At 43.1% G+C, this 13366-nt stretch overlaps 1 protein-coding gene across 1 annotated transcript in view; it reads right to left on the bottom strand.

Moving 5' to 3' along the window:
• Nucleotides 1–13366, bottom strand: part of TRIM66 (tripartite motif containing 66) — a 47110-nt gene that overhangs the window by 13413 nt on the left and 20331 nt on the right. The window contains exon 10 of the mRNA XM_012000246.1: nt 13141–13302. Within this exon, the coding sequence (XP_011855636.1) occupies nt 13141–13302 (162 nt within the window). The remainder of the gene's footprint in view (nt 1–13140; nt 13303–13366) is intronic.

Here is a 13366-nt window from a genome sequence, read left to right as displayed (position 1 = left end):
AGTGTGTGTGTGTGTGTGTGTGTGTGTGTGTGTGTGAGCAAGAGTGAGAAAGAGAACTTATTGCCTGACCTGAGGCATGTACACACACACACACACACACACACACACACACATGCAGTCAGCCACATCCCTCACCCTAGTCCTGTACCTAAGCAAAGGGTCAGGTTGTGGGACTGCCCTCTAATTTCAAATTCCCCTCTGACTATACCACCAGCAGCTTCTCTTTCCATCAAGGAGTGCTATAGAATAGTTTCTGCTATACAAAAGTAGCAGGGGATTGAGAAGGTTCAAACTCTTATCAGCCTCAGATCTTCTTTGAGAGAATGCCAAGGCTCAGAAAGTTCCAATCAGTCCTGGGGAACCTGGGTCAACTCCGGGGCCTTCTTATGGGCTTGTTCAGATCAACTCCAAGCACTACTAGCATTTGATGTAGGCTTTAACCAAGATATTTGGAGGTCTTTTCTGGCCCTAGTATACCTGCCAAAGATATTCCAAACCAGAGGCAGAGAACTTCAAAGCACCTAAATCTTAATATCACCCAGTCCGTACGATCATTGGATAAGGCAGTAATGTTCTGACTCCAAAATTATTTTCTTACATCTGAGGAGAAGAGATGTAAAAGGTTTATAAAAAGAAGTTGAAGACATAGATTTCTGTACTGAATCCATTCCATTTTTCAGATTGGAGAGACAGATTTGGGGAAAATGAGGGAGACTGGCTCTAAATATAACCTTCAGGAATGTATAAGTTTCATATCCTTGCCCTTTAAAAAAAGACTAAATATATAACAATTTCACATCTTTTGAAAAACAAAGAGAAAATGGGGATTAGGCATATCTATCTAAGTTTCCAAAATCAGTGTCTTGAATCTGTCATTTCTTTTCCCATTCAAATTTTCACAGGAAAATAAATACTTCAAATACATTCTCAAGTCTCAATATAGTTACTAAAGCTGTTTTGCCATGAAGACTGTCCTCATCTCAGTGAAAGCCACTCCTAGTCATCCAGATCTGCAAGTCAGATCCTATGAAGGAGGCATCAGTGAAGCACCCCTCCTGCCACACCCAAGCTAATACCAAGCCCCATCAATTCTACCCCTTAAACATCTCTCAAATATACCCACTAATTCTTTCCTCTGCTGATGGTGCCCTAGCCTAACCTACTTTCACATCTCCCTAGACAACAGTAGTAGCCTCTTCAATGGAGAAATATTTTCAAAACACGGATCCAATCACATCATTTCTTTTCATAAAACCCCGCAGTGCACTCCATTCTTCTTAGAATAACTGCAAAAATTCTTAACAAGACTCCCGAGGCCCTGATGACCTGTCCCTCTGTCCTCCTTTGTAGCCATAGCTCATTCAATAACCCTCTCCTCATTCTCTGAACTCGTCACTCATTTTTTCCAGTTCCTGAAACATACCAAGCTCTCCCTCCACCCACTATCCTCACCCGCTTCAGAGGAACTGCTTTCTCTGCATAGAGGATTCTCTTAGCCCTGCCCTGTTCCACTTATCCTTCAGAACTCAGCTCAACTGACATTTTTTGCCAGAAAGCCTTCTTTCATTCTGTAGTCCAGACCAGGTTCCTGCTTTTATGCTCTCATATGCCTTGTACTTATACTTTCAGCCTCATACCACAATCTGTGATATCATTTGATTAATGTCTGTTTCCCCTACTAAAGTGGAAACTCCATTAGGGTATGGATTTTTATCCATTTTGCTTACTCACTGTATTCCTAGACCCAAGAGCAGTGTCTGGATGAATAAATGAATTAATGAGCTATTTAAAATTTCAAAACAACACTAATACAGGACTGTTTATTCTACAAATCTTTAGCCAAATGAACAGCAGCTTAGGTCTACTGACAACTTAGTCAATGAGTCTCTCTAAAATAATGATTATTTTTATACAGCTAAAGCTTATGAAGAATTTATTATATGCAAGGCAATTTGCTAAATGTTTTACATATATTACTTTATTTAATCCTCACAATAACCATTAAAGGTTAAAAGAAACAATCCATGTGAACATTTAGAACAATATCTGGCATACTGTAGATGCTCAATAAACCCCAGTTGTTTTTACTGCTGCTGCTATTATTTTTATTGTTATTATTGTTGCTGCAGACCTAATTTTACACTTGACAAAGATGAGGCTCAGAAGGGCATCTTAAGTTTTTTCATATTATTGTAAAACATAATTTTATAGATTTCCATTTCTCTTTATTGTTTGTGTATTGTATATAGAAATACAATTAATTTTTGAATATTGACTTTGTATAGACCTTGATAAAGTCATTCTGGGATTTTGTTTTGGATCTTCTGTGCACACAAATCATGCCCATCCATGAATAGTAAGTTTTTGTTTTGTATTTCCAGGCAGAGTCTTGCTGTGTCACCCAGGCTGGAGTGCACTGGCACAACCACAGCTCACTGGAGCCTTGACCTCCCAAGCTCAAGTACGCAATCCTCCCACCTCAGGCTCCGGAGTAGCTAGGACTACAGGCGCATAACACCACACCCAGCTAACTTTTATTTTTTGTTTTTGTAGAGACAGGGTCTTGCTATGTTGCCCAGGCTGGTCTTGAACTCCTAGGCTCAAGCCATCTTCCCACCTTAGCTTCCCAAAGTGCTGGGATTACAAGCATGAATCACCACGCCCATCCTGAGTGGTAAATCTATTTTCTTTTTTCTTTACATTTGTTTTTCTTGCCTCACTCCACTAGCTAAGACCTCCAGTACAATATTGAATAGAAGCAGTGATAGTAGCCATCCTAGTCTCATTCCTTATCTCAGAGGATCCTTTCAATATTCTATCATTAAATAGATTTGATGTAGATTTTTTATAGATTTAGAATCCAGACCTTGGTCGGGCATCGTGGCTCACACCTGCAATCCCAGCAGTTTGGGAGGCCAAGGCAGGCAGATTGCTTGAGCCCAAGAGTTCAAAACCAGCATAGGCAATATGGTGAAACCCCATCTCCACAAATGATAGAAAAATTAGACAGGCATGCTGGCATGGGCCTGTGATCCCAGATTTTCTGGAGGCTAAGGTGGGAGGATTGCTTGAACCCAGGAGGTTGAGGCTGTAGCGAGCCAAGATTGTGCCACTACACTCCAGCCTGGGCAACAGAGCAAGACCCTGTCTCAAAAATAATAATAATAATAATAACAATAATAAATAAATAAAAAGAATCCAGATCTTCGGTACCAAAGCTACAACTTAATTTTGACTTGTCTCCCTCTATACGTCTCTGGGCTTACTCCCCTTCACTATCTGTCATATTCTATTCTATTTCTTTTCCTTCCCTCTCTTCTCCTCTCTCCCCCTCTCTCTCATGAGCTCCTTCTCTCTCTTTCTGTCCTGCTTTCTTTTATCATCTCTTTCTCTTCTTTCCCTACCTCTTTCCCTTATTATTTAACTGCTTTAGTAAGGCTTATATTTTCTATTCTTAATTTTAAACACAGATGAGTTAAATATCTTTTGTTTATCTCTCTAAAGTATGCTCTTTAGATTTTCCTCAGTAGTTTAATAGTGTTCAAGTTTTTAAAAACCTTCAATTTCCTCCACAGTCTAAGTGCCAAGATAAGAAAGGTTGAAGAGAAGCAAGGTGGAAAGAATATTTAAACCAAATTGGGCAAACTAGGAATGAAGCCCAGCTTAAGGGACCAAGGCCAAAAACCAATGACTATCTCAAACATGCCCAGGCCTGCATTCCTTAACGTCTCCTTGTTGTCCTGGTTATGCACTACCATAGTTTTCTAATATTCTATATTTCTTTATCTATGAACAAGAATACCCAGTGACTATTTCATTCCATTTTGCAATATATGACAGCCTAATCCTTTGCTCTGGATTCTTTCCCCTTTCCCCTATTTGACATGTATGTTTAGTGCGATTGTGGCGTTCATTTAATCTACCCATGCTGGATATTGAGAATTATATAGATGTCTCTTCTTAGTGAGATCCTTGTTGCCAAGCATTAAGAGCACTAAAATCCACACGAGACCACCCAAATAATAATGGTCAGGTGCCATATCTCACAAGATATGCACAAGATAAAATCCCCAAGGACAAAACTTCCCAGATTAGGGGTAGAGATCATATTCGTGGGAAATCAGCTCTCCTGTCCTAATTACCTATTGCATATGTGAGTTAACATAATGATAGGGGAGAAGAAGACATGCAGACTGAACTGTGGAAAAATTGCAGAAACTCCATGGCAGTTTATTTTGAGGTGAACCTGATGAACCTGGTCCTGTAATACCCAGAAGACAATACGAGGTCAGCAATACATCCCAAGATATTGCATACTTGACTGATTTCTTTCTTTCTCACAACCACAGCCAATCTCAAGGAGGCCAATGCTATCAGGAGATGGGGTGAAGCTCTGGTAGTAGTAACAAGAACCTGGAAAACTTCCACGGAGGAAGGGACTCAGAGAAAGTGCTGTGAGAAAGCCAGCCCAACCCCATTTTTACAGGCTATACGGAAATAATGGCATTTCCAAAACCTATATATGCTATGTGTTCGTTATTTTTATACTACATCAGCTCTCTAGAGTAAAGGGTTGTAAAATATTAAAACAAAAGGTACTTATTTCATGTACAAAAAGTAAAAGAAGATTTGAGAACTTCCATCCTAGTCTGTTGCCAGTGCTACAAGATGGGTTGGGGGCAAGGGTAGGACCAACTTTCAGAGCAAGGAAAGCAGGCTGAGTCTCCAGGGCCTGGGAGGAGAGGAAGCATTTCTCGAGAGCATGATGGGATTGGAAAAGGGCTTGAGAACATGGCCAGGTTGTCTGACACTTGGTGTCTCCCATGCAGAAGGGAGCTCACTTATCAACGGAGATGATACCACCCACCCTCTAGACCCCAGGATTGTTCAGAGTCAAATGACAGGAGCAAACATGTATTTCTAGCTATAAAGTATGCAGAGGGTATCAGTGCGGTTTCTAGGCTGTCAACTATGTAACTGACACCTTGACTTCATCTTCACATACAAAACCTCCAGATTTCATGAAGGAAAAGGTATATTTTGAGATTCACAACTGAAAATAAACTATTTTCTAGTTCAGAGAGGAAGAGTCAAAATGCCAAAACACATTCACTCTGATAATTAGCTCAGGTCATCTTTGGAGGATGAAGAGAAACAACCCTGAGCCTACAGAGGCTCCGTCTTACGTCCCTTAACTAGCATCTCGTCTCGCTCCTCATTTCCCTTCCGCCAAACTGTGTGTTCCCATCCCTGTCCCTTTCCTCTTCTTGCCTGTTTTTTTGTCTCATCTTTGTTTGCCACCTGCCTGACTTATCTGAAATTACTTCACCTATTAATTTAATGGATTCAGTTAACCTATTTAACCTACCTGTCTTTACCACCTGACTTGACAACTTGCCTGACCTATGACCTCCCTGAATTGTCTGACTTTCCACTTCTGCTACTAGTCACCTATGTGACCCTGCACCTATCTAACCTGAACTCTGCTTGACCTGTGCTCTGTTACTTGCTGCCCTCTCTCTCTCCTCACTCTTACCACCCAGATGTGTTTCTAGAGTTCAATGTGTTGACATTATTTTCTAATGATTGCCACACGGTATTGTCAAAATTTAGAGAAAACATTGCTCTTTCATTTTAACAGGAAAGGAAATTGAGACACAGAGTGGTTATCCAGATTTCCCAAGCTCATACAGGTCCAAGACTAGGAATCTGGGACCAGCCTTGAAAACAGGCTGGCTGGTCTTGATTCTGTGCCAGTAGCTAGAAAGCTAGTGCCCTAGTAAGAAATGACTGAGAAATAAATAAGCAGACACTTAGTGCACATGCCCTGAGTTTAATATAAATTTCAGGTTCTCACAGCAAGATAATATTGCTGGGGATAAAGTAGTGCAGATAGGGTGGTGTTCCATATAAATTTTCCAGTTATCTGAAGCATACCTCTTTCAACAACAAAATGCAATTGGCTTAAAAACATTATTTCGAATGGGAATACTTCTAAAACACTTTACACACTCTTCTGTCTTATTAAACAGAGCATAAGAAGCCTAAGGAGACCATTTCTTAGTGATATCAAGGAATTTTGATGAACCAATAAGTAATTCAGTGATGCTTTCAGGAACTTCTAAGAACATAGGGCTTAGCTTGTTCTTTCAGTGAATGACCTCATACCGTGACACTTTTCCAAGTGATGTTTCTTGTCTTCTCCCTTGTTATCTACCCTCATAGAAATCTTGACTCTCCGCTTCTACTCTGCTTACTACTATAATGTAGTTAAACTAAAATTTTCCCAAGAAAACCATATATTTAAGCTTGCTAGATCAAGAACACTGGCTAGATATCCACATACGAGTTTATGATCTCCTACAGAATATAATGCATGGGTTTTGTGATGGCTGTTTTTGCTGCTGTTCCAAAGCTTTGCCTGGTCACTTCTGGCTTCAGATTTTTGTTCTGACGGTTAAAGTCATCAGAAACTGACTACTGTGTAAATATGCAATAGAAAAAGGGACCAAAGATTTGGGAGTTGTGTCTTGGAAACACACTGAAGGCCTTCACTCTAGCTAAGGAAACAAGAGAGAGGGAAACAGATTTGTGAATTAAATACTCAAAATACGTGAATGCACTAGGCATATCACCTGAGGTCAGGAGTTTGAGACCAGCCTGCACATGGTGAAACCCCATCTCTACTAAAAATACAAAAATTAGCCGGGTGTGGTGGCACATGCCTGTAGTCTCAGCTACTCAGAAGGCTGAGGCAGGAGAATTGCTTGAATCCGGGAGGCGGAGGTTGCAGTGAGCTGAGATCATGCCACTGCACTCCAGTCTGGGTGACAGAGTGAGACTTCATCTCAAAAAAAGAAAAGAAAAAAAAAAAGGAATGCTTCAACAACTTCAAGATTAAGTAAACTGGTTTAACAGTAGCAGATCTTGAAACAACAGAATCAGATGGCTGAGGAAGGGAGTAACTTTTCTAGTAAGCAATTTCACATGTTGATTTTTTTTTATTTATTTATTATTTTTGAGACAGATTATTGCTCTGTGGGCCAGGCTGCAATGCAGTCAGGCGATCTCAGCTCACTGTAACCTCTCAGCCTCCTAAGTTCAAGTGATTCTCCTGCCTCAGCCTCCCAAGTAGCTGGGATTACAGGTGCCTGCCACCATGCCCAGCCAATTTTTGTATTTTTAGTAGAGATGGGGTTTCACCATATTGGCCAGGCTGCTGGTCTTGAAATCCTGACCTCAAGTGATCCACTTGCCTCAGCCTCTCAAAATGTGGGATTACAAGCATAAGCCACTGTGCCTGGCCCTCCCATGTTGATTTTTAATGGCAAAGTTGTTGCCCTTGTTTCCTCCACCTCAACAGAAAGCTCTTGTACTTATTAAGGCTGTCACTATGGATGTAACCATGCAGATATATGATAACTTAGTGAAGTCAAATGTGAAAAGGTTCATGGGTGGTGAAGAGAGAAGTGAAAAGTGCCCAGTGCCCTGATAATCCAGGGAGGACAGAAAAAGCAAAGAGGATCCCAGAATCTGAGGTAGAAGAAAGAGGAAACGAGTAAGCGGATTCTAGTGAGTCTGAAGTGAAAGGCAGATGAGTAGAACCCTCAAACCCCAAGCCTTGGAGACTCAGGAGAATTTGGTCAAAGGTATTTTGCCCAGGCCAGTGTAGGAAACTGACTTAAAAACATTATTTTGAATACAAAATTAGCCAGGCATGGTGGCACATGCCTGTAATCCCAGCTACTCAGGAGGCTGAGGTGGGAGAATCACTTGAATCTGGGAGGCAGAGGTTGTGGTGAGCCGAGATCGCACCATTGCACCCCAGCCTGGTCAACAAGAGTGAAACTCCATCTCAAAAAAAAAAATCATTTTGAATGGGAGTACTTATAAAACACTTTATACACTATTCTGTCTTATTAAACAGATAGGAGCAAGGACCTGTTTTCTCATGGGCCAGGAGACCCAGACAAAAATCTTAGGTTTGGATGGTGTATGAAATCAGGATAGAACTAAGGAGACAAGCTTCTTAGAGTGTGCTAAGTTCAGGAGCCAGACTTGGGGAGTGTTTGGTCTGACTCCTGAGTAGAAAGAGCATACAATTCTGCAGATGCTGACCAGAACGCAGGCTGTGCCCTAAGAAAGCTTCACCAGGTCCCAGGAACATTCTGAGCAAATGCTGCTGTCCTGGCTAGGCTATGAGGAAAAGATTGTCCCTGAGGTTGAGGACCCACAATCTGATCCATAGCAGTAGCTTTGGAGACTATGGAGGCAGGATGCCTGGTATTTACTCACAGTTAGCAGGGTTTAATGAGTTTAAGCAAGTCATTGTCCAGCTCTGGGTTTTAATTTCCTCCTACACAGGTTAATGTAAATCTCACTGAGTTTTTATAAGACTCAAATTAAGAGATCAGGCATCAAAATGCTTTGATAATGGTATAAATACTATCTGCCTGATCATTTTCCTTTACTCTTCTGTATCACTCTTAATTATCTGCATCACAGGAATGCCTACTGCTTCTGTATCATTTACTGGAAATACATCTCAGGCTTCTAAGCCATGAATAGCACGCTGGTGGCCTCGAAGTCCTCTCTTGAAGATCCGGGGCTATGTTACGAGCAGCAGAAGAAAGGTCCCTCTTGCAGGTGAACTGGGACTCAGATAGGGCTTTCTGTGATGCCTACAGCTTTGACTCCATGAGAGCTTTTCATTTTTTTGAGACAATCTCGCTCTGTTGCCCAAGTTGGAATGCAGTGGCGCTATCTCGGCTCACTACAACTTCTGCCTCCCAGGCTCAAGCAATTCTCATGCCTTAACCTCCTGAGTAGCTGGGACCACAGGCATGCACCACCACGCCTGGCTAATTTTCTTGCGTTTTTTTTGTAGAAACGGGGTTTCACCATGTTGCCCAGGCTGGTCTCAAGCTGTTGAGCTCAAGCAATCTGCCTGTCTCAGCCTCCCAAAGTGCTGGGATTATAGGCGTGAGCCACCGCACCCAGCCAACTCCCTTGAAGAAAGGATTGTGTGTATTTTTCAGCAGTTGACTGGTTCAGAAGCATAAAATGAAGGCATCAGAATGTCTCCCAGCTTCACCTGAGATGTAAGGGTTGCTGTGGTAGGGTTGTAGCCATGGTCTTTCTTTCAGAGTGACTGAACCAAGATTAGGAAGTTTAGGCAACAGCTGGTGCCAGACAAATACCAAAATTCATTCAAAAGGGGTTGCAGAGCTCAAGCCACTAGAAAACCCATTCCAGAACTTTCACATCTCATTTTCAGCAGCAACCTGTTTCCACCATTGGCTCACAAAGCACCAACTCCAAGGTGCTTGTACATAGATGTTCTGCTTCACCAAAAGTCCTCTTTTGGTGATAAACAGTCAGTGTAGAACTCACAGAAACGTGCATGGTGCCACAGGTTCTTCTGGTCCGTGACTTTCAGATAGATTCTTTTGACTTTCCTGGCACTCACAGGCCAGCACAGGCTGGGAGTGGGCTGGAGGACAAAACACCTTTACCAGATAAAACAACCAATACCAAACTAGGCTGGTCCTAAGACCTCTCCCCAGCAAAGCCTCAGGCTACTTCAAGGATTGTAAAGACAGGAAAATTCAGCAGGTGAGACGCCACACTGCAGTGCAGAAAGAGAAGCAATTTAACCTAGTCATTGAACACAGAGCTGTCAAGGACCTGTGGTCTGGTCCTAACATTGCCCAATGGGTTGGCTGTATAACTCTTAGGTGGGTCACTTAACCTCTCTGTGTCTCAGTTTCCACATCTTTCAAAGGGAAATAAGAAAGTGGCTTCCTGATAGTATTGCTAGGATAAAGAGATAAAATGAAATAATCCATGTAAAAGCCTATGAAAAAATTGGAACAGTACTATACAAAATACTATCACTCAATGGTAAAAAACTCAGAATGTTGTTTGCTATCCTTGAGCTTCACACCCTCCACCCTGCCCAACCCCAGCTCCAAGACAACAAATTTCCTCAAAAAGAAAATCCTTTTCCTTATTGCAGTAGTTTTGTAGACAACCAGTGGCTCTCACTGTCAGGGTTGATCTCTCTCTGCCGATCCAAAGGTTCCTCTAAGCCAGGATGACAAATTTGAGGGTCCTTTTTCTGGGAGTTCAAGCCATGAAAAGTCTATGAAACATGTGAAGAATGCCAGGCCATCTGTCCCTCCAAACCTCTACAGGAGCCCCTTTTAATAAGGGGCAGGAGAAGCTCAAAATGAGAAGTTAGAGTTTCTAGGACCTTTGCTAACCCCACTGCCAACTTGCAGCCACACAAGAGGGCAGCACCCCTTGCTGCTCAGGGAACCCTGTGGGCCACTCACACAGGCAGCACTGACTCCATGCGTGTATGTGGCTCAGCTCCTTTCCTCTGCTCTGTGTATAGGAACAGAACTGAATCTCAGCAAATGAGAAGCAGCATTTTCTGCATGGCTTCCACTACAACCGAGCACTGGCAATGAAACCACCTTTGCAAAAATTATATCAATGAGCAAATTATGACAGTGAAAAAGATCTGATCTAACCTACCCATCCCTACCTCTTGCCTTTCCCCTAATCATTCCTGGGCCTATTGTAGATTGGCCTTTTGAGATATCTTTTCAAGTTTTCTGCATGTCTGACATCCATGGCTTCATCTAGATCCATCAATTCCACTCCTATGGCCCCATCCAGAAGCAACTCAGCTCAAGCAAACAGCTTTAACCCATGATTTCATTTCCATCCCAACCAATCAGCAGCAAGCACCCATTTCTAGCAACCTCCACCCCTTCCCCAAACTGCCTTTGAAAAATCCCAGCCTCACATTAACTAAACTCTTTCTCTACTGCAATGCCATGGTCTTCATTTGTGCAGCAGGCAAGAAGAACCCTTCGGGCAGTTACAGCAATTCTCATGCTTGCTTCTGAACTACTGACATCTAGAGCTAGCTGCCTTCAGGTCATCTTGTAATGTGTCTTCCACAAAAGAATATCAATAATTCAAAACTTAACTTCTTCCCCTAAATATGCTCTTTTTCCCATGCTCCCACTCCAGTGGGTCAAGACAGATCCACTGGGATGGGAGCATGGGAAAACACCTGGGTGTTAAGCCAAAGGATTTTCTCTGCCTTACCTATCATCAATCAGACACTGAGGCTAAAACTCCTGTGATCTGATATCTCTTGAAATCTTTGCTTCCTCTTCATTCCTATTATTATTGATTTCATTAAGCCTCCTGTTTCTCCTCTGTACTATTCTGGTCTCCCTTACCACAGCTAAAGTGATCTTTCAAACTTAATTCAAACCATATCCCTCCTTTCTGGAAGTCCTTCACTTACTCCTCACATCCCCCAAGACTGAATCCCAACCCCAAAGCATAATTTACAAGGCCTTACAGCTCCTCTGGTCTCAATCTATCCCATTCCCCAGTGTGTCTCATGATCCTATCAACCAAATTACAAATTATCTGAAGCCCCCCTAACTGCCCCAGGCTTTCTCTCACTTCTGAAGCTTCCTAGTTGCCATTCCTTTCGACTATTTGTTCTACCCCTCTACCCTTCACTAGCCCAACTTCTCTTCGAAATTTCAGCTTAAAATAATGTCCTCTAAGAAGTCGTCCGTCAACAGCCCCCTCTCCCAGAGCTAGGTACTCCATTGGGGTGTACCCCAATGACTATTATAGCACTTTACCACAGTTTATTATTGGTGCTTAACTGTCTCTTCCACCAGATTGTACTCTCCAGCATGGGACTGACTATCTTATTCACCAATGTATGCCTGGCACCTAGTAGAATATGGGGCACATACTTGGAGATTAATGTGTGTGTATGTGTGTGTGTGTGTGTGTGTGTGTGCATTAAATGATTAAATAAATGAATGAATGGTTAGGTGGCTGGCCCAAATACAAGAAGTTAAACATCTAAGAGCCACAAAGGGCCAATATACAGTACCTCAAGGGCCTCTATGCCAAGCCATTTTCAACAGGGTAAGATAGGCACAGACAAAAAGCCTCAAGAGTTATCAGCAATTTCCAAGTTGACATTTCATTTTTGCCATCCCTTCTTTTTTCTAAACTGTCCTCAAGTGTCACTGAGACTGACTGATCTAAGACATGCACTGTGATGGTACAGCTAGGGAAAGTTGGTGACAGGTAGGTACACTGAGCAGCCAGCATAGCTGGGCTGCAGGGCCAGAGGGATGCTACAGGGCCAAGGGTACAGGCTGGGAGAGTTCAGAACACCTGACAGAACTTCAAGTCCAGGGCTGAGTGGAGGCACTGGAGAGTTGAGGGCACCAGGCCAGAGAAGGCAATAGGGTAAGTGAAACAGGGACAAGGGACACTAGGAGGAATGGGTGGAGGATACGGCACAGCACTGAGGCTCCTGCTAGAGGTATGACAGGGGTTGGGGGTGAAGGGGCAGAGGTGAGAATAGATAGTTGAGGGTTCTGGGTTATGTCCAGGGTAAGCGAACACTTTCAGTAAGCTAGTAGGTGGGTGGACAGAAAGACCTCCAAGAGTTCATCTTCAAGACATCTCTGTGTCTCAGCTGCTCATCTACCTCTGCAGAACATCCCTGCAGACCACTCACCCAACAAATTCCATTGATTCATATCCTAAGGTAGCCAACTCTGGGTTGTGGCAGCCACAAAAAATATTTTCCCCATCTTCATTGTAGAGAGAAAAGTTCAAGCTTTGGATTCGAACTGATCTCATTTTAAATAAACCTCAGCTGTCTCTTCTACTAGCTGTAGGGCCCTGGACTTCAGTTTCCTTAGTTATACAATGGGGATGCTCACTTCCACAACTGTTGGAGGCAAGGTGAGATAATGCTGGTGAAGCAGCACACACGGTTCTAAGCACAGAGGACAGAGGACATGTTCAATAAATTGACTTTCTTTCCCTTCCCCCTTACACTCTGCATGAAGCCCAGGAGGCCCCATTTTAAGTGTGAATGGGGGAGTGGAAATGGGGAGCAGGAAGATCTACATTGCTGACTCACTAGGGCAGAAGGCATGAATCAGGGCTGTGTAGGGTCCAGGGATGGAACAGGGATGCTCCTCCCCCCACCTTATCCTCCCCCTCCAAGTGCCTGGGGTCTTGGCTGGCAGTGGGTCCCATGTGGTCAGGGAAAACAGGCTCCTTTAGTACCTTTCTCACCACATTTGGAGAGGAGTGCTGGATGGTGCTGTCCACTGGGGGGACACCAAGAGGGGTTTCCTCCCCAGATGCCTGGGGCAAGGCAGCAGCAGTATTCTTGTCAAGAGAGAGAGCCTGCTTTGAGCCCTCAGATGCTGGGGGCTCATCTGTAGCCTGGAGAAGAAAATAAGAACTTGGGTAGGTTTGACTGCAGAGAGTGTAGCAGCAGCAGCAGCAG

This window comes from Mandrillus leucophaeus, unplaced genomic scaffold (assembly GCF_000951045.1).
Source record: "Mandrillus leucophaeus isolate KB7577 unplaced genomic scaffold, Mleu.le_1.0 Scaffold622, whole genome shotgun sequence".
Classification (NCBI taxonomy): Eukaryota; Metazoa; Chordata; class Mammalia; order Primates; family Cercopithecidae; genus Mandrillus; species Mandrillus leucophaeus.
Note: the sequence above shows the minus strand (reverse complement) of the source record. Positions and strands in the feature narration are given on the sequence as shown.